The sequence below is a fragment of the Pristiophorus japonicus genome, chromosome 12 (assembly GCF_044704955.1).
Source record: "Pristiophorus japonicus isolate sPriJap1 chromosome 12, sPriJap1.hap1, whole genome shotgun sequence".
Classification (NCBI taxonomy): domain Eukaryota; kingdom Metazoa; phylum Chordata; class Chondrichthyes; family Pristiophoridae; genus Pristiophorus; species Pristiophorus japonicus.
This window is the reverse complement of record NC_091988.1, coordinates 65,523,778-65,549,677: the sequence shown is the minus strand read 5'-3', so window position 1 is coordinate 65,549,677 and position 25,900 is coordinate 65,523,778. Positions and strand designations below refer to the sequence as shown.

Sequence of the window (25,900 nt, the reverse complement as noted above, 5' to 3'; positions counted from 1 at the left end):
GTGAACTTGTGGGAGATACTCCTAACCTAGACTTTCAGGTATAAAAGGGGAAGCTCCACCCACCACCTTCACTTCAGTGCTGGCTAATAAAGGTTACTGGTCACAGAGTGACCTTCTCAAGTATGGGCCTCGTGTGCATTTGTACTGTATAGCAAGGACATATTAGTGAGCAATACCAATGGATTACTACAGTTGTACCTCTCCAGTTCGGCACCCTTAGGACCTGACCGTTGGCGGACCAGAGAATTTTCCGGACCATGGGAGGTCACGCCGACCATAACATTGTAAACTTACCGGCTGCTGCTGACAACGACCTGGCCGCATTCTGCACATACGCTACGCAGAAGTCTACTGCGCAGCATTTCTCAGGCCCAGCATGGGCGCCTCAGTCAGCTGCCACACTCCTCGCTCCCTCTCCACGCCAATCTGATCAAGGAGGGAACACCGGAGGCAGCGGGGAGAAGAGGAGCAGCCAGCCCAGGACACAGCGCGGGTCGCGACCACCCCCCCCCCCCCCCCCCCACCGGGAATGTTACCGGACCAAAGAGTCCTGGACTGGAGAGGTATAACCTGTACCAGTAACTAGAATTTATTTAATGCATTGGCTGTCTTCCCTCCTCTCCCATTTCCCAGGTTTTTCCCCTCCCCTTCTGATAGTGATGACTTGTGTTGCAATGCTGTTCCAGAGTACATCGTCTAGGTGACCATACGTCACGTGTGAGATGAGACATCGAATGTCAGCAGGCTGTTTGGCAGTAGGAGGTGGTCCTGTTGCTCAATATGTGCACACGCAAGGACTGCTGTGTTGCAGTAAAGAGCAGGAACCCAGGCTGACCTCTCTCCATTCCTTATCCCAGAGGCACTGAGGGCAATTGTAGCATCTTTGCCATCACTCAAGCTGAGGTCAGCTAACTGAGCACAGAGGAGGGTTTGCATTTATTTTGCTTTATGTAGCTCAGTACCACTTCTTGAGACATCAGGAGGAGCTAAGAGACATAAAATGGGTGAATCGGAAAATTCCATTTTGCAGATTTTAAGTTCCTTTGCCAATTAAATAGGCCACTACTTGCTCAATACTATTTGATATTCATACCAGAATAAACCAGTTGGACTGTGCTTTATTTTCAGGGTGCTACAGCGAAACCATATTCTGGTACTTTCTGACCGTGAGCTAACCAGGTGATTCAGTGCAAGAGCTCTGCATTCCTTCCTCTTGTGCATCCAACACTCTTCGCCCCACCATTGGCAGCCATGCCTTTAGCCGTCTAGAAATTGCCTCCCTAAATCATTCCATCTCGCCACCTCTCTATTCTCTTTTAAGACCCTCCTTAAAATCTACCTCTTTGACCAAGCTTTTGGCCACTGTCCTTTTTGACTTGTTAGTTTTTGTTTTAATTGATCATCATCATTGGCATTCCCTCGGAATCGAGGAAGACTTGCTTCCACTTAAAATTAGTTCTTAGGTGGCTGAACAGTCCAATTCGAGAACCACAGTCTGTGTCACAGGTGGGACAGATAGTCGTTGAGGGAAGGGGTGGGTGGGACTGGTTTGCCACACGCTCTTTCCGCTGCCTGCGCTTGATTTCTGCACGCTCTCGGCGATGGGACTCGAGGTGCTCAGCGTCCTCCCGGATGCACTTCCTCCACTTTGGACGTTCTTTGACCAGGATCTCCCAGGTGTCAGTGGGGATGTTGCACTTTATCAGGGAGGCTTTGAGGGTGTCCTTGTAATGTTTCCTCTGCCCACCTTTGGCTCGTTTGCCGTGAAAGAGTTCAGAGTAGAGCGCTTGTTTTGGGAGATCCACTGTGCGGCCCTGGACAACGTGGACCATTTCCCATACCTCGGGAGCCTCTTATCAACAAGAGCAGATATTGATGACGAGATTTAACACTGCCTCCAGTGTGCCAGTTCAGCCTTCGGCCACCTGAGGAAAAGAATGTTTGAAGACCAGGCCCTCAAAACTGTCATCAAAGCTCATGGTCTACAGGGCTGTAGTAATACCCGCCCTCCTGTATGGCTCAGAGACATGGACCATGTACAATAGACACCTCCATTCGCTGGAGAAATACCACAAACGATGTCTTCGCAAGATCTTACAAATCCCCCGGGAGGACAGACGCATCAACATTAGCGTCCTCGATCAGGCCAATATCCCTAGCATTGAAGCACTGACTACACTTGATCAGCTTCGCTGAGCAGGCCACATTGTTCACATGGCTTAATTATGCTCCTGTGAAGTGTCTTGGGACATTTTCCTTCTATAAATGCAAGTTGTTGATGATGTAATATACTAACACTTGCTGGATGCTGATCAGGCATCTGAGCTGCGCGTTCAAACTGGCGGGCAGGAAAAAACCAGTTGGTCCACCAAGTCTGCCCCTCACTCATGATGCTTGGAGTATGATGACTAGACCCTTTTTTACCCTCCCCAACACTTGTGGGTATCACTCCAAGTCCATATCAATGACTTGGACTTGAATACTGGGGGTATGATTAAGAAGTTTGCATATGACACTAAAATAGGCTGTGTGGTTGATAATGAAGGAGAAAGCTGTGGACTGCAGGTTGATATCAATGTACTCGTCAGGTGGGCAGAACAGTGGCAAATGGAATTCAATCTGGATAAGTGTGAGGTAATGCATTTGGGGAGGTCTAACAAGGCAAGGGAATATGACACTGAAAAGTGTAGAGGAACAAAGAGACCTTGGAGTGCAGGTCCACAGATCCTTGAAGGTAGCAGGCCAGGTTGATAAGGTGTTTAAGAAGGCATATGGAATACTTGCCTTTATTAGTCGAGGCATATAATATAAGAGCAAGGAGGTTATGCTTGAACTGCATAAAGCACTGGTTAGGCCGCAGCTGGAGTACTGTGTGCAGTACATTACTGGAAATATGTGATTGCACTGCACTGGAAAGGTTGCTGAGGAGATTTACAAGAATGTTGCCTGGACTGGAGAATTTTGACTGAGGAAAGATTGGAGATGCTGGGTATGTTTTCTTTGGAACAGAGGAAACTGATTGAGGTGTATAAAAATTATGAGGGGCCTGGATAGAGTGGATAGGAAGGACCTGTTTTCCTTGGTAGAGAGGGTCAACAACCAGGGTGCATAGATTTAAAGTAATTAGGGGGAGGTTTAGAGGAGATATGAGGGGAAATTTCTTCACCCAGTGGTAGGAGTCTGGAACTCACTGCCTGAAAGGGTGGTAGAGGCAGAAAGCCTCACCACATTTAAAAAATACTTGGATGTGCACTTGGAGAGCCGTAACCTACAGGGCTATGGACCACGAGCTGGAAAGTGGGATAGCTCTTGGTTGGCCAGCGCAGACACGATGGGCCGAAATGGCCTCCTTCCGTGCTGTAAATTTCTATGATTCTATAAACAAAAAAAACAGACCCAGAGCCTATAATGGGGGTAAAACAACATCAGGAATATTTCTCTTCGACCCCCCCCCCCGCCCCAATTCCCTGAATTACTTTTGCGGTTTTCCAATCTGCTCGGACTTCCCCAGAATCCAGGGAATTTTGGCAGATTACAACCAATGTATCCACTATTTCTGCAGCCACTTCTTTTTAGACCCTAGGATGAAAGCCATCAGGTCCAGGGGACGTCGGCCTTTAGTCCCATTATTTTACCGAGTACTACTTCTTTAGTGATAGTGATTGTATTAAGTTCCTCCCTCCCTATAGCCCCTTGATTATCCCCTATTGGAATATTTTTAGTGTCTTCTACCGTGAAGACCAATACAAAATATTTGTTCAACGTCTTGGCGATTTCCCTGTTCCCCCTTATAAATTCCCCTTTCTCATCCTCTAGGGGACCAACATTTACTTTAGCCACTCTTTTCTTTTTTATGTACATGTAAAAACTCTTACTATCTGTTTTTATATTTCGTGCTAGTTTACTTTCATAATCTATCTTCCCTCTTATTTTTTCGTCATTCTTTTGCTGGCTTTTAAAATTTTCCCAGTCCTTTGGCTTCCCACTAGTCTTGGCCACATTGTTGCCCTTGTTTTCAATTTGATACCATCCCTTATTTCCTTAGTTAGCCACGGATGGTTATCCCTTCTCTTGCAGCCTTTCCTTCTCATTGGGATATATTTTTGTTGAGAGTTATGAAATATCTCAAAATTCTGCCACTGCTATCAACCGTCCCACTCTTTAATCTATTTTCCGAGTCCAATTTAACCACTCTGTCTTCATACCTCTGTAGTCTCCTTTATTTAAGCTTAGGACACTGGTTTGAGATCCAAATTTCTCACCTTCCAACTGAATTTGAAATTCAACCAGGTGATGGTCACTCATTCCTAGTACTTGCTAGTCAATTTCTTTCCCAGATTTAAGACAGTAGATTAATGAGTTATAGATTGGATGTGCACAGGGATTAATCCAAGAGCTTCTAGGGTGATAGTCCCAGAAGATAAACTAGTCTTGTTGTCTGTTTTTGAAAATGTTGCTGAGGCAGAAGTCTTCAGCTTCCACCACCCCCTGCCCCCCCCCCCCCCCACAATGGCTTGGTGGATAACTGCATTTCTTACTGAATGGCGGAGCAGGTTCGAGGGGCCAAATGGCCTACTCCTGCTCCTATTTCTATGTTCTTATATTTTATGGTGTTGTACAAAGCCATACAGGTCAGAATGTCCTAGAATCCATTTCTAGCCTGTGCTGTGTTGGCTGGTCTCAGTTGGGGGGGATGGGGGGCAAACTAGTGACTTGTGGGCAAATACACAACAAAGTTTCTGCATTTTCTCTACACTGGTGGGTGCTCACTTCTGCTTGCTGCTCACTGCACAGCAAGTCAATCTAAAGCCAGCTGGGGTTTGTGGGTGTCATTTTAACGCGGCACGAGAAATCATATTTACCTTTTGGCATCTGTGTCCCTAGAGCTAGGGAAGGAAGGACGAGGGGGAAAAAAATCAGCTAGGACATTGTGTGGATTGAGCATTATCGTTGAGCTCAATCCACATGTACTTCCCAGCAAAGGTCATTCAACAGCTGTTCAATGACCTTGGGTGGAAAGTGCTGTGTGGATGAGCATTGCGTGTGGATTGAGCTTGACAACGCTCTCTGAAGTTGAATAGCCTGCCAACATTTTAGGTTCAAGTATGAAGGTAGCCACTTGGATAAGATACCAGAAGGCACCTGCTGCCTTTGGAACTGTACACTAGTCAGGACCTTCAAGAAGAGGGGAAGAAATTTGAAGGGGGAAAAATATTCTAATTCCAAGAACAGTCATACCATATATTAGTTTTACATCATCCCTCCGAACAAGAGATGTAATGCAAGCAGATTGTCCTGCATCCTTCATTCAGAATGTTGCAACGATCGGTACTGGAAACAGCTGGCGTTATTAAGTATATCACTGCATCATAATCGTGTCAGCTCTGTGTTTGCACTAGTTCCCAAGACCTCTGTTCTCATTTTTCTAAATACTCAGTGACAATTAAGCCATTTTAATCCGCTCCTGTAGCCGTTAGGTTACCACCTCAATGACTAAAGTGGCCTTGCCTGTCATTACTATTTATAAATATGTCAAGCGCAGTATCGTTTTAAATGGGATAAATTGAGGAGATGTGAGGATTTTCCATTTGAAAGATTTTATAGCTATTTGAAATCTACTGTTAAGCCAGCTCTGATTTAATTTCTGCAGCCTAAGGCTGACAACCAGATCTCCACAAACATGCTCTTTCTTATTCAGATTCCTCTTTTTCCCCTCCTTGAATCTCTTTGTATCACTCACCTTCCCTTGCCAAATGATCAGACTGGTGGCCTATTCCAGAACATAAGCAGCTGTCGGCCCCCTCCAAGACCTCCAATGAAGACTGATTTTTTTCTTTTTAAAAGAACACACTGATGACGTCTGCAAGAGTGGTCAGGTTGACTGACTGCCTGACTGAAGCAGATTTCCTGCAGCAGAGCACTTTAGATCCATTTCGCTCTTTAATACAGCAGGATAGCCATGATCAGGAACTTGCCCTGTGGGGCATTGTGAATGTGAACTTGCTTCATATCATTCCACGATGCAGTACCTTGAATGATCAATGCACTGTACGACTGAGACCTTTTTGAGGATTAGTTTTGATCATTGTACTGGTCGCAATACAAGTGGTTATTAAAGCTGGTTGCATTTGAGTGTGTAGTGGTAGAGTGGAAATACACAGCAGGTCAGTCAGCATCAGAAAGAGAGAAGACATCCCACAACCGTTTCAGTGAAGGATCCCATGTGAAAAGCTAACACCATCTGCAGTTTCCCTGTGTTTTCTGGCTTTATTTTAAGTTTTAAATCCGATCCTAACTGGCTCAAAAATCAGCCTTAAAGGCCTTTTTTAAAGACCAATTGAAGAGACCGAAATCTATAATTTGGTTGTATCATTTGAGGGACCTGATCAAACTGTTGCAGTGTGTTTGGGCCAATAGTCAAGAGAACCTAAATGATCCAAGTACACAATGAGACAGCACCTCATCTTTCGATTAGTCACTTTTACAGCCTTCCGGGCTCAACATTGAGTTCAACAATTTCAGATCATAACCTCTGCCCCCATTTGTTCCTGTTGGTGATTCTGCTTTATTCCTATTGACACCTCTTCTAGACTCATCTTTTTATTTATTTACTTGTCCCATTATCACCCCCTTTTGCCTTGCACCATCATCCCTTTTGTCCTTTAATCTCTCTGGTCTTCCCTTTTGTTCTTTCCTCCCATCTGCCCTCACCTTTCTCTGCCTCTGTACTTGCTTAAAACCTGTTGCATTTCTAACTTTTTCCAGTTCGGATGACTGTAAAGTCCTGTCCCTTCAGTACAGATTCACACGAGGCATGTAGTGAAGTCAAGGTCACTCTGGACCTGCACCTTTATTTCACAGCTCTGGAATGCTGCACTTGCCTGAGACCTTTCCTTATATACCTGTCTCTTGCAAGTGCATCCCTGGTGGTAAGGTATGCTGGTGGTTGCAGGTCATATCTTATTACAGTGATGTATAGCATGTTAGGATAGTTATATATAATAATGTAAGGTACATTACACCGACCTAAAACGTTAACTCTGTTTCTATCTCCACAGATGCTGCCTGACCTGCTGAGTATTTCTAGAATTTTCTGTTTTTATTTCAGATTTCCAGCATCCACAGTATTTTGCTTTTATATTATTAATAGTTTGATACTTATGTTAACTATTTGTATTAATTTATTTGCATTGGATATTTCATGGTAGTTGGAGCATTGCAGAAAAATTATAAATAAAATATTGGAAAGGAAAGAAGTGATTGGAATTTTTTTTTAAATACTGCTGCATCTGCCTGTTCCGGTGAATGTAATAGACCCCATGGCACGTTTGTGTTCAGAGCAGGGAATTCTGTGTTACCTGGTCAATATTTGAATCTCCACCAATGCCACCAAAACAGTTGAAACTGGTCATTCGTCTCTTTTTCTGCACATGCTTAAATAGCAATAGTGACTTCAATGCAAAAGGACTTCATTGGCTGTGAAGTGAGTTATTATTTAAATGGAAAACAAATTGCATAGTGCTGCAGTACAGCAGGGCCTGGGGGCCCTGGTGCATGAAACACAAAAGGATAGTATGCAGGTACAGCAAGTGATGAGGAAGGCCAATGGAATCTTGGCCTTTATCGCAAAAGGGATGGCGTATAAAAGCAGAGAAGTCTTGCTACAGTTATGCAGGGTATTGGTGAGGCCACACCTGGAGTACTGCGTGCAGTTTTGGTTTCCATATTTAAGAAAGGATATACTTGCTTTGGAGGCAGTTCAGAGAAGATTCACTGGGTTGATTCCAGAGATGAGGGGGTTGACTTATGAGGAAAGGTTAAGAAGGTTGGGCCTCTACTCATTGGAATTCAGAAGAATGAGAGGTGATCTTATCGAAATGTATAAGATTATGAAGGGGCTTGACAAGGTGGAATGCTCAGAGGATGTTTCCACTCATAGGGGAGACTAGAACTAGGGGCATAATTTTCGAATAAGGGGCCGCCCATTTAATACTGAGATGAGGAGGAATTTCTTCTCTTGGAGGGTTGTAAATCTGGAATTCGCTGCCTCAGAGAGCTGTGGAAGCTGGGACATTGAATACATTTAAGACGGAGATAGACAGTTTCTTAACCGATAAGAGAATAAGGGGTTATGGGGAGCGGGCAGGGAAGTGGACCCGAGTCCATGATCGGATCAGCCATGATCTTATTGAATGGCGGAGCAGGCTCGAGGGGCCGTATGGCCTACTCCTGCTCATATTTCTTATGTTCTTATGTGATTTGGGATCTCTTGAGCTGCAAGTTTTCTTTCATTCGTGACTCGGCATTGCCTTTCCAGAACCTGAGATACTTACTGGTCAGCTATGTGTTAAACAAGTGGACCATGTTTGAATTGGTTTTACCTGATGGTATAGTATTGTGGTCCTTTAATGGTGTCTCTTCTGCTTATGAGGAGAAGGCCCTTAAGAACAATGTATCATCTTTATTGCAATGAAGTCTTGCTGATTTGATGCAATTTATGTCAAAGTGTATTTGTAAACAACGGGGGTGGTGGTTGGGCGGAGGTGGTGGTTGGGTGGGGGGAGGAGGAGGAGGAGGGAGGAGGGAGGGTGGGGGGGGAGGGAGAGTGGGAGTGGGTGGTTGGGGGGGGGGCGGGTGGGGTGGATGTAAAAATTGTATTTTCTTTTGGGCTCCACAGTCAAATAATTTAGTTAGTGGGCTGCCAGTCACCCAGTGCATGCTGGCACTTCTCTTCCTGTAGGCTCCTTGCATTTCCTAAAGCCCCTCTGTGTAAGCAGTTATAAAGGAGGAATGCAAGAACAGCGCAGTATGATTCTCTCGTTCCTAACCGGTGGGGAATTGCCTCACCACAGTTCAGGCCATGGTTGAGAATTCATTGTATGGTGGTTGAAGAGGATGAAACCATTAACACATGACCAGTTTGTGGCACAGCACTCCAGTGTCAACATTGATTTGACAGCTTTTAGTTGAACAAAATGTGAATAATCAGTTTGTTCATTTTAGTACTGCACAAGAAGTGTACATCGGGTTCAACTGTATCGATACATGAGATCTCATTAAACATTGTTTGACAAAAAGCCATGAGCACTGCAGTCCATGTGGGGGGAGAAAATAGGCTAGAGGTGAGAGTTGGCATACCCATCAGATAACACTTTTTTGATTTTTGTATCCTATCCAAGAATGGAACAGGGCTTCTAGAAGAGGCTCCTGATACAGCAACAGTATTCAAATCTTGGGTAGGCTTGAATTTATACAGAGCTGAGAGTTTTTGAGGGGGAGAAATTGGCACAAGAACTTTTTGAAAGCAAATTTCGCAATGGAGGATGGGCTCCCACTTCAGAACAGATAGTGAGGTGAAGAGCCTTAATGGCATCGTGCCCCATTCTTGGCCTTGAGCGCATACTTCAGTGCAGTACTGAGGCAGTGCTGCATCATTGCTAAACCAAGACCATGGGTGTAAAATATCACTCGTCATTATTCAAAGAAGAATACAGTGTTAATGTCAATCTTCCATATCCTCCCCCTGCCCCCTCACAGATATATTTATTTTATTCTTTAGCAATTTCATTGTTTAGCAATTCTAATCACACCACATGCCAAACATCCTCCAGCATTTACTGTCCGAGAGCAATCATCGTTTCCATTTTTGCCCAGGAGTTCGCCTGGTGTCCTGGCTAACTTCATCCCTCAACCTGCGCCAAAATAAAACCAATTTAACTGGTTACTAATCTCATTTGCTGTTTCTGTGGGATCTTGCTGTGCACAGATTACCAGCCATAATGATCATATAAATAATCTGCTCTTGAACAAGTAATTGTTTGGATGCAAAGTGCTTTGTGGTGTTGTGAGGATATGATAAAATGCAAAATGTTCTCCCTCGCCCTCTGAATTTAACTCCTCATCCTTTCCAGCATAAAAGCAGCCTTACTCTTTTTCAGATGTTTATTTTATCTCTTTTGCTTTGAAGGAATGTATCTTGTCTGGTATCATGTCGGTGAATGGAAAGAAGGTGTTGCATATGGACCGGAATTCTTACTATGGAGGAGAAAGTGCTTCGATAACTCCTTTGGAGGATGTAAGGAGATGTTGTTTTTCTTTTTGTCTTTTTAAAATGGATGTGGTCTTAAGGGGTATTGTCATCCTCCTTGGAACCGCATGTTCGGACTGTCTGCTCAGCTCAGTCCCTGTGGTGACTGCTGGGATGGTGAATGTTATAGCAGATGCTTTATCCTTCTACAGCATACAGCTCCTTCCAATATTATACAGCACCTTTCAACATTTTATAATCTATCAATAGACAATTAAATCCTTTTGCTACCTCCTTGTAAAAATAGTTAGCATATCTGCACACGACTTCTTGTTGTATCCTCTCCCCTCCCACTTTCTGTCTTGTGATATTAGTACTGTTGTCTGCACATGAAGGAATTTCTCCATACTGACTGCTGGTTCAAATGAAAAGTCCTACTCAAAATGCCAACTTGTTTTTCTCTTTCAGGTGACTGCCTTTGCAAAACTTTCCCTTTCAGTTCACGTTGTGCCGTTTCTCCTTTTCTTGCCATCAAAATGACATTTAGCTGTGTCCCAGCTAAATATCTCCTGAAGTGAAGGTTATGGGGTGGGGAAGAGGGGTGAATCCGGGGGGGGGGGATAGAAAGTCAAGAGGAAGTGCGGGCGGTCAATCCATTACAATAGTCATGCATGGGCTCTGAATAGAGCAGGACTGAGCTGCAATAGACTTCTTCGTTTGTCTTTTTCTGTTTGTTTTATGTATTCTCACAATGTTATTGTTAAGACTTTCTGAGCTGAGGCAGACATGCTAAGATTTGGATTGGATTCACTAAGCTACTGACATACTTGCCCTCTACTGGCTAAAGAACATAGGCAGTCCTATATATTAGATCATTTATCTTGTAATTCATTACAGGATGGAGGATTGGGAGGATAATGAGAAAAGCTGGCAGTGAGAGAGAGGGATCCTAAACGCAGACCATTCACTGATTTTATTGATTTTATAACTTGGATATAACTGGTCTAGTGAAGCAAGACAAGAAGCAGATGTTCATTTTCCATTGGGCTGTTAGCAATCATTACTAAAGTTACAGTTCCCAGTGCAAGGACCCAGTGTCAGAGTTACGCATGTAATGTGGTTCATTGGTCTCGACCAGGTCTGATTGCTGCACTTATTTCTATGCATTTTAGCAAGGTATAATATTTTTATGTTTCTATTGGTGCAATTACATTTCTAGCACACAGGAACAAAGCAGGACACGTACGAATGTGAGGAGATGTACGAAGGAATCCTGCTTCTGGTTACTGTCCATAAGCTCACATACTTACACTAGAAAGCTGTGGGAATATAGCCGCTGTAGAATGTGGGAGGATAGTGCCAAGGGTCACTACAATGCAATGCTACAAACAATACAGCCCAGGCACCACTCACCACCCTTCCCCCTTCGCACATGGCTCTCGATAGATTGGTTGCTCCTTGTGCCATTAGGCCTCCTGTCAAGCTGTGGAATATTAATGGACTGTTTATTCTCTCCTCCTCCTCCTCTTGCTATCCAACAAAAGAAGGAAGGGAATGCTATTAGGGGACTGAATTCTCGGCTTCTCTGGGACAACTGAAACGGACCCTGATAAAATAGAACTATATTTTATGGAGCTGTTCATTCTCATTGCTTTTCGATTGGGAAGTACATGGCCAGCATTCAGCAAGTGCACACAACGGTACAATTGAAAGTTGGATCTTGCTGTAAAGAATTGCAGGCCATGGCTCCCCGTGATGTGTCAGTGATGGCTCAGTGATAGCACTCTCTTTGAATCAGAGGTTGTGGGTTCAAGTCCTACTCCAGAGCACATAATCTGGGCTGGAATTGCAATGCAGTATTGAGGGAGTCCTGCACTGTCTGAAGTGTCGTCTTTTGGATGAGATGTTAAACCGAAGCCCTATCTGCCCATTAGGGTGGAGGTAAATGATCCCAAGGTGCTATTTTGGAGAAGAGCAAGGGAGTTCTCTCGGGATCTTAGCCAATATTTATCCCTAAACCACCATCACTAAAAATACTGGTTATCTGGTCATTATCGCAATTGATATTTGTGGGACCTTACTGTGCACAAAATTGGCTGCAATTTCCTGCATTATAACGGTGACTATTTAAAATTGGCTGTAAAGTGCTTTGGGAAGTCCTGAGGTTGTGAAAAGCGTTACATAAATGCAAATTCTTCCCCTTCAATGCACGTTAGTGGAGTGGACCTCAAATGATCAGCCCTCAATACAAAAAATAGCGAGCAACACCGCGCTGGGTATAAAAAGCCACCCAAAAAATGAAACTAAATATGTTTTCCTTTTCCTTTAGCTGTTTAAAAAATACAAGGTTGCCGGGGGACCTCCGGAATCTATGGGAAGAGGCAGGGACTGGAATGTAGATCTGATACCCAAATTCCTTATGGCAAATGGTAATGAACAACATAATTTTATTCATTGTAAATATATGAAAATGAAAAGTCGCAGCTGAAATTAAAAGATATTCAAACTATAAGGGCAGGTGGTGGGCATGTTAACTTGAATCTCTGCCATAGTGTGCAATTGGCTGAGTTGGTTGCATGCTTGCCACTGAGTCAGAGGAAACAAGTCCAGCAGCAGCACTCGAGTCCATTATATAAGCTGACATTCCAGTACAGCGTTGACGCCTGAGGAAAAGAGTGTTTGAAGACCAGGCCCTCAAAACTGTCACCAAGCTCATGGTCTATAGGGCTGTAGTAATACCCGCCCTCCTGTATGGCTCAGAAACATGGACCATGTATAGCAGACACCTCAAGTTGCTGAAGAAATACCACCAACAATGTCTCTGCAAGATCCTACAAATCCCCTGGGAGGGCAAACGCACCAACGTTAACGTCCTCGACCAGGCCAACATTCCCAGCATTGAAGCACTGACCACACTTGATCAGCTCCGCTGGGCAGGCCACATAATTCACATGCCAGACACGAGACTCCCAAAGCAGAACTCCTACTCTGAACTCCTTCACGGCAAACGAGCCAAAGGTGGGCAGCAGAAACGTTACAAGGACACCCTCAAAGCCTCCCTGATAAGGTGCAACATTCCCACTGACACCTGGGCGTCCCTGGCCAAAGACCGCCCTAAGTGGAGGAAGTGCATCCGGGAGGGCGCTGAGCTCCTCGAGTCTCGTCGCCGAGAGCATGCAGAAAACAAGCACAGGCAGCGGAAAGAGCGTGTGGCAAGCTAGCCCTACTCACCCCCCTCCCTCAACAACTATCTGTCCTACCTGTGACGGAGACTGTGGTTCTCGTATTGGACTGTACAGCCACCTAAGAACTCGAGCTAAGAGTGGAGGAAAGTCTTCCTCGTTTCTGAGGGACTGCCTATGATGATGAGGGAGTGCTGCATTGTTGGAGATGCCATCCTTTGGATGAGATGTTAAACCAAGACCCCCATCTGCCTGTTCAGATGGATGTTAAAGATCCCATGGTACTGTCTGAAGAGCAGAGAGTTCTCCTGGTACGGTTGTCCCTCAACTGACACTACCAAAATAACAATTTGCTTGTCATTTGTCACTTTGTTGTTTTGTGTATCAGAGTGCTATGTGCAAAATGGCACATTTCACTAACCTCATCATAGGCGGTCTCTCAAACGAGGATGACTTGCTTCCACGAGAGTTCACAGATGGTTCAATGAAGGACCCGATGTTCCAATCCTGAACTCCATGCCTGTGTGTGAATTTTTTTTTTTAACATGTGGTGACCGTTGTACATCAGCCACCATTCGGCCTTTATCCAGTGACAAGGATTAACCAGGACGATTGGAGGACCTGCTCTGCTGCACTGACCTAGTTCTCTCATGGGTCAGGGCGGTCCATGATGTTTCAGGGCCCGGCGCTCCTGCTCTATTTATAGCCCCGACCTGCGGTGCTGTTCTCACATAGGTCGGGGCTCACTAACAAAGCAACAGTAACTGCACCTCAAAGCAATTAATTGTATATGCAGTACTTTGGATGTCCTAAAGCATGTAATCTCCTAGAAATGAATGTAAGATCTTTTCTTTTTCTGTTCCCTGGGTTTGAATTTCGTCTAGAATAATGAGATGAAAGATTCAGTTCTCTCATTACTCTAGTTAAATACGCAGTCTCTATCTAATGCTCCAGTCCTGAGTACATTGTACAAATTTGCCCATAATCTCACTTCGAGGCCACAACATGGGTGGCATAGGAGACGACAGTGGTGTAGGAGAGGGCACTGTTGTGACTTGGCATCCATTACTGGGCATAGAGCAGAGGGAGTTTTACTCTGTTACTCGTGATCTACATGGTGAGAGTGTTCAATGTTTTTGTGTCAGAAATGGACAGCGGTGACTATTTAGCGAATAAAGCACAACTGATATTGTGTGGTGCCCACAGTGTGTCTGTGGGAGAATGGAGTGTGTTAGCTCCCTGGTTCCCAACTAATCTCCACAAATGTCACTTTTGAACAACACACAAGGATTCAGTGTGTTGCTGGGACATCTATATATTTTATATGGCTGTTGATGGTTGTCTTCTCAGGCCAGCTTGTTAAGATGCTGCTTTACACAGAAGTCACTCGATACCTAGACTTCAAGGTGGTCGACGGAAGTTTTGTCTACAAAATGGGGAAAATCCACAAAGTCCCATCTACAGAGACTGAAGCTTTAGCTTCTGGTGAGTAAAAGCACCTGATCGCTAACCATTTTGAAGATGAGGGTTGTATATATTTTTTTGAGGCATTTATTTTTATTTTCCTGTAAAGGGTTTTCATTTGAAGAATATTAATTAAAAAAAACGTTTCTCATTTTAATTTCTGTTATGGTGTCAGTGGCACTTGAACTGAAATACAATGCAATATTCATGCTATTGTCAGCCTTAACTTTGGGGTCACAATCTCATCTCTGTGAGAAGGCTATGGTTTCAAACCCCAATACAGAGACTTGAGTATGTAATCTAGGCTGGCACTTCAGTAGAGTGCTGCACTATATCGGGAGGTAAATCTTTTGGATTGTTGTACAAGAATAAAGATGTCTTACTGCAATTATATAGGGCCCTGGTGAGGCTACACCTGGAGTATTGTGTACAATGTTGGTAGAGAGCCGAGTGGAAAGGATATACTTGCCATAGAGGGAGTGCAACGAAGGTTCAACAGACTGATTCCTGGGATGGGGGGGATTGTCCTATGAGGAAAGATTAAGTAGACTCGGCCTATAGTGTTTAGAAACCGAGAAATATACAGCACAGAAGGAGGCCATTTCGGCCCATCGTGTCCGCGCCGGCTGGTAAAGAGCCACACGGCCCTTCGTCAGCAGCCCTAAAGGTTAAAAACAAATCCATGAATAATAACGGAAAGGCAAGGAGCATCCAGCCCAACCAGTCCGTCCCACACCACTGCAACATCCCTTGTACTAAAACATCTACACTCCACCCCAACTGGAGCCATGTGATCTTCTGCGAGAGGCAAAAGCCAGATAAAAACCCAGGCCAATTTAGGGAGAAAAAAAATCTAGGAAAATTCCCCTCCGACCCATCCAGGCGATTGAAACTAGTCCAGGAGATCACCCTGGCCGCATTCTATTCCCTGCAGTACTTACCATTATATCTGCGCCGACCAACAAAAGGTTGTCTAGTCTAAACCCAATTACCAGCTCCAGCTTCATAACTCTGCAGGTTACGACCCTTTAAATGCCCATCCAACCATCTCTTAAAAGTGGTGAGGGTTTCATATCCACCACTCTTCCAGGCAGCGAGTTCCAGATCCCCACACCCCTGTGTAAAGAAGTCCCCCCTCAAATCCCCTCTAAACCTTCCACCAACCACCTTAAAACTATGCCCCCTCCACCAATGGAAATAGACCCTTACTATCCACTATGTCCAATATTTTGTACACCTCAATGAGGTGGTCTCTCAACCTCCTCTGCTCCAATGAGAACAAACCCAGCCTGTCCAATTTGTCCTCATAACTAAGATTCTCCATTCCAGGCAGCATCCTAGTAAATCTCCTCTGCACCCTCTCTAGTGCAATCACATCCTTCTTTAACACGGTGACCAGAACTGCATGCAGTACTCCAACTGTGGCCTAACCAAAGTATTATACAATTTAAGCATAACCTCCCTGCTCTTATATTCTATACCTTGGCCAATAAAGGCAAGCATTCCGTATGCCTTCTTAACCACCTTATCCACCTGGCCTACTTTCAGGGATCTGTGGACAAGCATGAGACCCCATTCTGGGACCCCAACTATTTACACTCTATATTAACGACTTGGAGGAAGGGACCGAGTATAACGTAGCCAAGTTTGCCGACGATACAAAGATGAGAGGAAAAGCAATGTGTGAGGAGGACACACAAAATCTGCAAAAGGACATAGGCGAAGTGAGTGGGCAAAAATGGAGTATAATGTTGGAAAGTGTGAGGTCATGCACTTTGGCAGAAAAAAATCGAAGAGCAAGTTATTATTTAAATGGAGAAAGATTGCAAAGTGCTGCAGTACAGCGGGACCTGGGAGTACTTGTGCATGAAACACAAAAGAATAGTATGCAGGTACAGCAAGTGATCAGGAAGGCCAATGGAATCTTGGCCTTTATTGCAAAGGGAATGGAGTATAAAAGCAGGGAAGTCTTGTTATAGTACAGGGTATTGCTGAGGCCACACCTGGAATAATGCGTGCAGTTTTGGTTTCCATATTTACAAAAGGATATACTTGCTTTGGAGGCAGTTCAGAGAAGGTTCACAAGGTTGATTCCAGAGATGAGGGGATTGAATTATGAGAAAAGGCTAAGTAGGTTGGGCCTCTACTCATTGGAATTCAGAAGAATGAGAGGTGATCTTATCGAAACGTAAAAGATTATGAGGGGGCTCAACTTCTACCTTAACCCCATGTGTGTTCCTCACTTTTTTTTATCTCACTCTCTGTAACCTTTTTTAAAAGTGCAGATAATCACTGCTTTTTATTTCCTGATTTGCTGTCTGTGAGAATTCTTCAATGAGATTGGCTTCTTAGGCAGCTTGATGATATCACTGCTGCGGTTCGCTGAAGTTCCCCTATTAACAGCAGTCCAATCAAATTCATGTCGAGGAAGCTAAAGCTGTCGCCACAGAGATCACGATTTCTGTGGCCAGCTTTCTTCGAGGTTAGTGGCAATCGTCGATCGGTGCTAACTGAAGATTATTGGCTAATTTGTATCATTTACTGTTTGACGCACACTCTGTTGTTGCGTCCTGTGAGAAGTTTTTTTTTAATCCTTCAATTGTTGTTGAAATCTGATACATAAATAGCTACATCCATCCAGCGTTTAGTCACGTTAAAGAGGGCATTGACGCCCATAAAGTGGTGTCTGTGAACAGTATACACTATGGTATGTTGTCATTTAGCATAAGTGCCTTTTTATTGACTCCTTGTTTTCTTGTTTTACTGATGTTTCAAAAAGTAGACAATTATTATATTAAATATTTTTTGAGTGGTCCACTTCTCTTCCCCCTATCTGCTGATTTATTTCCCCATTTTTTGACAAAAAATAAAACCTAAAAAGCACCCAAAGCAGAGATTCTTAAATCGGCCATAAAAACTATTAATTTTAAAATATAAATGTCCCATTTGCTGTGGCGACAAGAAGGATGAGGGTTACAATTCCTTCAGTGTGTTCAATGGAAAATGGCTAAACAATTTACCTTTATCCCGTAAACTGATGGAAGCTGAATTTTTATAGTTTTTCCAGGCCTCATGTCATTTAAGGGCTGCTCTGCCTGATGTTACTTGTCCTCGGGTGGTACTGTCTGAATTGCAACTTTCCCATACTTCAAAATGGCACCCATGGAAAATGAGCAGCAAGGGATTCATCGAGGTATTATCTGAATATTGAGAAAGTTGGGTGCAAGGTAGTTTAGGACAGGAATGAGGCCTGAGAGAAGGTATAGGTAGTAACGCCAAATTTGAGTTTTAACAGCCTGTAGATAATACAAGGGGAGACTGAGGAAGCTATGAACGTGAGTGAAAGTAGGAGGAGATGGTGCGATTAATCTTGATTTCAACACTGAGAGTCGGCTGGCTTTACTGTTTTGTACTTGGGAAAGAGAGGATATTTGTTTTTTATTGAATCTGGGCCAAGTGTGAATTCCATACAACTATCTAATGGAATCCGCACTAGAAAGTTTGAATTTGCTTCTGAAATAATTGATGACCTGATACCAGGAAATATGACTTTAAACTTTGCTCCAGGTTAATTTTATTGTGTGCAAACTGAGGAAAATAACTTGGAGATGGCTTACAGCTGAGAAGTAAGTCAGAACTCAGACTTGACTCTCTTTGCTGTCTTCAGTTGGTTTCATTCCAGCTTTATGTGATCAAGATAGATAATACGGTCTAAAATCTATGAACTGCTGCGTCTGGCTATCCCATCACCTTTCCACATTACTTGCACGTTCTGCTGATGAGTCTGTGAACTGGTTTTAGAGGCATGTTGTTTACATACTTTCTGACAACATTTTCCTGCTTCTAATGCCTTTACCTGAAAAACGAGCAGCATCTTGAATAGGTGCTAGGTGGATACTGTAACAGCTGGGTGCTGTCCAGACAAAATGGTACAGTTGGTAGTTTGAAAGGATGGGATCAAATGGGCTGAGCAGCCTTCAACCAAGCCTACCATATGCATAAAGTGGAGCATAGTGCTGTCAAATAATGAGGTGATGAAGGGGTAAAGGAAAGAGGGAAGTCAAAGTGTACACAAAACCAATAAATATTCACAATTTTTCCCTTTCTCTTCAGATCTGATGGGCATGTTTGAAAAACGCCGTTTCCGAAAATTTTTAATGTTTGTTGTCGGTTTTGATGAGCATGACCCTAAAATGTACCAAGGCATTGAGCCCAAAAAGACCACAATGCGAGAGGTGTACAAGAAGTTTGAGCTTGGACAAGATGTCATTGATTTCACAGGACATGCTTTGGCTCTGTACAGAACAGATGAGTACGTTACATTTGACTTTTATACAGGTAGAGTGTCCGAAATTTGTAAATCTCGGGACCAAGGCCGTTCCGGATTCCGGGTATTTCCGGATTTCGGAACGTCTTTACCTGGGCTGAGGTAGGGAGGGGGGGGTCGGGTCGGGCGGCCGAGTTAACAGGCGGGTTGGGGCCACCGAGGTAAGGTGGGGGCGGGGGTGGGCCGAGGCGGGGGGAGGCCGAGGAGGGTGAGTCCGGATTTCGGAACATTTTCTGGTTTCCGGACGACCCTACCACGGATCGGCCCGGTGTCTGGATTTTGGAAATCCAGATTTCGGAGCTCAACCTGTACATTTAATTCATGTTGTGCAAATAATATATTTATCCAAAAAAAAAGTATTATCCACATTTGAATTATCATTTAAAGAATAAACTTCAAGTTGGTCTGGCTGAAGTTTTCAAGGTTATGAAGGAGATCGCCTAAGTTGGTCGTAGCAGATTGTTCACTTTGGTTGATGAGATGCTCAAACGCCAATGAGACAAGTTAAAATGATGATGTTGGGAGTCAGAAAGGAAGGAAGTAGGTAGGAACTTTTTCACCCAAAGGGTAGCAAACCTGTGAAATAAGCCAGCAGGAAGGTCATTGAAGTGAAGTTGGTTCAAAACACAACTGGGTGAAAATAATAGCTGCTCATACTGTCACTTGGCAATGCTCTCGCTTCTGGGCCTGAAAATTGTCTGTTTAAGCACCACACCAGCGATGGTGTCCTTGAAACAAAGAAAATTAAGTGATGATTTCAAAATTATGCAAAGTTTTGAGAGGGTAAATAGTGAAAGATTCGTTTTACAGATTTTCAAATCAGTAGTAAGAGGAAGTTTGACCTTTTGTTTTTCCCCGACTAAGGGTTATTTGGGTATTGAGTGCTTTACCAAAGGGACTATTGAGGCAGAGACTATAACACTTCTAATGGAATTAGATAAGATTTTAAAAGGCTATGGGGAAAGGGAATGGAATTGGACCAGACAGCTCTATTGAAGAGCCATCACTCATTGGTGGGCTGAATGACCCCCTTCTGTGCTTAATTTCTATGATTCTTGGGTGCAGTATGGAGGATGTGTCCACTGTCAGGGCTGCTGTCTTACAGACAGGACACTAAACCAAGTTTTTGACAGGATTGAATCAAATGAGCTGAATGGCCACCTTCATCCCAAGTTATCATATAATGGCTGCTCTTTCCTTAGTTTTCCCAACTTCCTCACCCAAGAGAATGGGCCAAGGGCTTGCTTCAAAGCCTCTGCTAGTTGCTGACTGGCAGGATAAATGAGAGCAAATTGACACTTGGTATAATGGAGGATGCCAGTCGTCTAAATGTTTCACACAGTCGAGGAAGTGTGACAATCCTACACTGAGGTATTAATCATTCTGATATAGGGCATGTGGCAGCTGGGTGTACTTTCTACTCAGTCACCAAGGTTTTGAGTTTGAGCCCTACACCAGGAGTTTGAGCACAAAATATAGGTTGACCCTCCTAGTGAAGTACTAGAGGCAGTGATGCATTGTTAAATGCACCATCCACTGGTTAAGACATTAAACCGAGGCCTTGTCTGCCGATTCAGATGGATGTGAAAGGTCCCACGGCACATATTGAAGCACAGGGAGTTCTCCTGATATCTTGGCCAACATTCTCCCACAAACAACACCACCAAAGACTAGAGGACACTGGCATAGATTATGACATGCTGACTAAATCCACACTGATCAGAGACCATGCAGGGATCCTTCTGGTTTATTGGTACCTCACCAAGTACTGCATTTTCCCACTAGATTATCAGGGGAACAAACTCTTTGATTTTTGAAAGAAGACTGGTTGAATAATGTGGGGGTTTTTTGTAGCAAAGGTATCTGACCTTTTCCTTTGTGTTGCCAGTTACTTGGACCAACCATGTCTGGATGCCATCAATCGAATTAAACTGTACAGCGAGTCATTGGCTCGGTACAGCAAGAGTCCCTACCTCTACCCACTCTATGGACTCGGGGAACTGCCGCAAGGCTTTGCTAGGTAACTGAATCTGTGTAATGTATTAAATCTGCTATGTTTGTCATGCACTCCTTATGTCGGCATCACCATTCTGTGACACAGTCACTCCTGCAACTACCACCAGATGGAGCTTCAAAGCTGCAGATCCCCTCCATTCCCATACCGACAGCATCACTAATGCATTCGGCGGCAAAACCGATCTGACCTGACTTTCCATAAGCAAAACCAATGCGAGATCCACTAGTTTTAATTTTAAGCAATACCCTCATTCATAGTATTTTTGATGGGGTTGCTTTTTTTTTTGCTGCAGATTGGGACAACTCTTCCGTTTCTGGTACCCAGTATCGGCGCTGAGCATGCCTCCTGGGTCTAGTATAGCAAAGCTTTTAATGAAATAGGAAAGTTCCCTAGTACTGCTCTAATAATGCAACTTGAGTCCAACCTCGAATCGCCTTGAAGTGTGCCATTTACATTTTTATGTCAGTGATATTTGATAATTTAGTACCTTGTTATGGCTAAATGTGTTCAGCTCTGTGTTGTAGATTCTCAGCTCAGTCAAACTGGGTCGACAAAGCCTAAGCTCCTTTCACGTCGGACCCTTCTAGGTTTTTTTAATTTATTGTTTCACGGGATGTGGGCGTCGCTGGCAAGGGCGGCATTTATTGCCCATCCCAAATTGCCCTTGAGAAGGTGGTGGTGTGCCGTCGCCTTGAATCACTGCAGTCCGTGTGGTAGTGCAACTGAGTGGCTTGCTAGGCCATTTCAGAGGGCAGTTAAGAGTCGACCACATTGCTGAGGGTCTGGAGTTACATATAGGCCAGACTGGGTAAGGACGGCAGATTTCCTTCCCTGAAGTGACATCAGTGAACCAGATGGGTTTTTATGACAATCTGTTAGTTTCATGGTCACCATTACTGATACTAGCTTTTTATTCCAGATTTATTTAATTAACTCAATTTGAATTCCTCAGCTGCCTTATGGGATTTGAACTCGTATTTATGGATCGTTAGTCTAGTAACATAACCACTACACTACCGTTCCCGTGAAACAGAATGTGGCAAGTTTCATGCTGTTGTTCTGGGCTAGATATTCACTGACTTCAGCGGTACGAGAGGATGGAGCACAAGGTTGTAGCATCCAATGCCAATGTTGTTATAAAGCTGGAGTCCTGAGACTCTACAGATGGATAGATATTGGGATGTTGCTAGGTAACCCTGTATTTGGTCTATTAGATGGCACTAATTATCTTCTTTCTCAGACAATCTGATGTGTCTTTGTTTCTCATGTTTTCTTTACCAGACTGAGTGCTATCTACGGGGGCACTTACATGCTCAACAAATCAGTGGATGAAATTGTATTTGAAAAAGGCTGTGTGGTGGGGGTCAAGTCAGAAGGAGAGGTAAGAACCCTTTAAAGATTAGATTAGTGAGATTTAGAGGCTATAAATATAAGGTAGTCACTAATAAATCCAGCCCAGTCATACCAAAATTTAGGAGAAACTTCTTTACCCAGAGAGTGGTTAGAATGTGGAACTTGTTACCACAGGGAGTGGTTGAGATGAATACATAGAATGCAACGCAGAAACAGGCCATTCTGACCAACTAGTCTGAGTCTCCTGAATTACAACAGTGACTACACTTTGTGGGTGCTTCATTGCCTGTAAAGCGCTTTGTGACGTCCTGAGGTTGTGAAGGGTGCTATATAAATGCAAGTCTTTCTTCCTCCCATCCCTCTTCATCTAATCCTATTGGCCTAATCTTCTGGTATGGCATAAATACTATTTAAGAGGAAGCTATACAAATACATGCGGTTGAAAGGAATAGAAGGATTATGCAGATAGGGCTAAATGAAGTGGGGTGCGAGGAAAGAAGGTGGCTGGAATGGGCAGTTTCTGTGTTGTAAATTCTATGTAAGGCAAGGAAAGGAGAAATTGTATTTGGAGAAAAACGTGTTACTGAGCTGTGGTGCATGTAACACATGTTCTCAACCAACATCAAAAGAAGAATGTGATTTGCTTTGATCACCTCACAAAACTGACACAAAGTGGAAGATGCTGTCATGGTGCTTTTATAAGTGCTGGCTTGGCTCAGTGGTAGTAATCTTGCCTCTGAATCTCCTAAAGTGGTGGGTTCAAGCCCAACTCTAGAATTTGAGCACAGCCTAGGGCTGGATTTTCAAGAGGTTTGCGAACGGGATTTCGCCGCGATTTTACCCTCCGTGGCAAAAACCCGGTCGTAAAGCCTGGGTGGGATCCTCGGTACTTGTTTACGGTGGCGTTTCCAAGTATCAGCGGGGAGAGGTGCTCCGACGTGCAATGACTCCGATTTCATTTGCGATCGATTTTCGGCACTCTCCCGACCCGTATGCCGCGCCCAGAATAGCGACAGGTCAAACCAGTCGGTGCAGCACTGCCAGCAGCGGTAAGTACGAAAGCCTGCAAAAAAGGTATGTTAAAGTTTTAATTAATTTTGTTGCAGTGATTACTGAAGGGTCTTGTAAATGTTTGTGGAATGTGTTTTGGATTTTTTTTCCCCCTCCCAAGGAGCCTCTTTCAGTACAAACGACCTAAAGTTATTGAAACTCACGTTTTGCACTGCGAATGCTTGTGCAACGCCTTCCTTACTGGCTGGTGCAGACGTAAAGGTCGAAAGTTCGGCCTAGTAACAGTAGTACAGCGAAAACGGTTATTTTCATGAAATGCTACCATTTTCGCTGAAAATCTGGCCCCTAGAGTTTTTGTTCTTAAAACACACACTTGACTATTTTAGAAATGAATGGATTATCATATTTGGAATTTCTGTTTCAAAAAAAAATTCTCCTTACTTATTAACTCTTTGCTTTGGATCTCTACACTCTTTCCCGCGCCGCCCCCCCTCAATTCCACATTCTCTGGTCACTCTGTGTAAAGTCCATTATTTCTCGTTTATTCAATCCTGTTTTCAAGTTTGTTGACTTTGATTCCCGCTTCCAACTATTTTCCGTGCCTAGTTCATAGGCACATAGGAAATAGGAGCAGGAGTAAGCCATTCGGCCCCTTGAGCCTGCTCTGCCATTCAATAAGCTCATGGCTGATCTGATCATGGGCTCAGCTCCATTTCCCTGCCTGCTCACATAACCCTGGACTCTCATCATTTAAAAATCTGTCTATCTCCACCTTAAATATATTCAATGACCCAGACTCCACAGCTCTCTGGAGCAGAGAATTCCACAGATTTACAACCCTCCGAGAGAAGAAATTCCTCCTCATCTCAGTTCTAAATGGGCAACCCCATTTCCATTCGCTTTCAGAACATGTGACTTGTCCCAAACCTATCTTGACTGTAATTCGATCCCTTAAGCTTCAGGGGATCTTTCCCTCGGGCTCTGCAGTTGGATGGCTACCAGGAAGTATGCGACTTTCTCTCCCAATTGTTCCTTCCTCCTTGGTTGAAGTGCCTGGACTGACCTCAGCAGCACAGTTGAGATTGGGTAATCACTGGTGCAGATCCCCATCGTACGCTCCTCCTGGCAACTTTATAAATGGATGGAGTTGCAAAATGTTCACAGTAAGCAGAAGAATTGCTAGATGATAAAAGACCACGGTCCATCGAGTTCGTCTTCTACTATCCCGGTTGTTGCGAGATACAATGATAATGAAGTTGTTGATTAATTGTAGCAATCGATCATGATCTAAAAGTCTACAACAGACCGAGACATGAGATGAGATAAGGATGGTGGAGAGCTTTGGAAACCTTGGGTCCTAACTCGCCTGTCCCTCCCAAGCATGTTGGATTTTCAAAATGAAAGAACGTCTTGTCTTTCACGACCTCGGGACGTCACTGTTGTAATGTGGGAAAGTACAGGTGCAGTGTCGAGAATTCGGGACCCAGGCTGTTCCGATTCCGGGCTTTTCCGATTGTCTTTCTGACAACATAAATGTTTGGGCCGCCGGCCCTGTCGATGACATCGTCGGCCACTGCCCCGCCGCCAAGGAGCTGTTCGGGCGGGACCCCGCCAGGGAGGAGCTGTTCGGGCGGGACCCCGCCAGGGAGGAGCTGTTCGGGCGGGACCCCGCCAGGGAGGAGCTGTTCGGGCGGGACCCCGCCAGGGAGGAGCTGTTCGGGCGGGACCCCGCCAGGGAGGAGCTGTTCGGGCGGGACCCCGCCAGGGAGGAGCTGTTCGGGCGGGACCCCGCCAGGGAGGAGCTGTTCGGGCAGGCCCTGCTGCCAAGGAGGTGGTAAGGGCAGTGACGGTGGGCAAGCCGAACGGCAGCAAGTTAAGGGCAGCCTGGGTGAGGCGAGGCCCGAGTTCGGGCAGCGGCAGTACCCAGGGTCGGCGGGTCCGGATTCCGCAACATTTTACAGATTCTGGATGACCCTGCCACCGATCAGTCTGGATTCTGGAACATTGCAGATTCCGGAACTCCGGATTTTCGACGCTGCACCTATACAATCGTGTTTCAAATTACTCATGTACTGTATCACATAGTATTCTGAGAAAAAATCAACCTAGTTTGCATTTGAATGAATCAACACTCTGCTTCCACTGTCTCCCAAGAGAGCCTCTTCCACTTTACCAGTTGCTCATTGAAAATGATTTCTGCTGATTAGTTTTGAATTTACCTCCTCCAAGTGCAGCCACGCCCTCTGGTCCTACTGTTCTGGACAAGGTGATGCAGTCGGTGATGGTCTACATTAGCAAAAATTAATGCTGTTTGTTTTGGTAGCTTTTATTTATAATCTGTTCTTTTCTGTGGTGAATGACCCAGGGTTCGGTTTATTCCCCCCTAGAGAGGTGGGATTTATATTGATTTCATTTTCAACGGTGGGAGGGAAGCACTGTTGGGGAAGAACAATCGCATTGAATGTAAAATACTACCCACCCCCATGAAGATTTGTTTTCTTGCATTGTTTATCTTGTAA

At 44.3% G+C, this 25,900-nt stretch overlaps 1 protein-coding gene across 2 annotated transcripts in view; it reads left to right on the top strand.

Moving 5' to 3' along the window:
• The window catches only part of LOC139277309 (rab GDP dissociation inhibitor alpha-like), a 103,513-nt gene that overhangs the window by 35,775 nt on the left and 41,838 nt on the right, over positions 1-25,900 (top strand). For both annotated transcript variants that reach the window (XM_070895601.1, XM_070895602.1), the window contains exons 2-7: positions 9,968-10,075; positions 12,357-12,456; positions 14,560-14,694; positions 18,787-18,985; positions 20,889-21,020; positions 22,299-22,398. In XM_070895601.1, the coding sequence (XP_070751702.1) occupies positions 9,968-10,075; positions 12,357-12,456; positions 14,560-14,694; positions 18,787-18,985; positions 20,889-21,020; positions 22,299-22,398 (774 nt within the window). The remainder of the gene's footprint in view (positions 1-9,967; positions 10,076-12,356; positions 12,457-14,559; positions 14,695-18,786; positions 18,986-20,888; positions 21,021-22,298; positions 22,399-25,900) is intronic.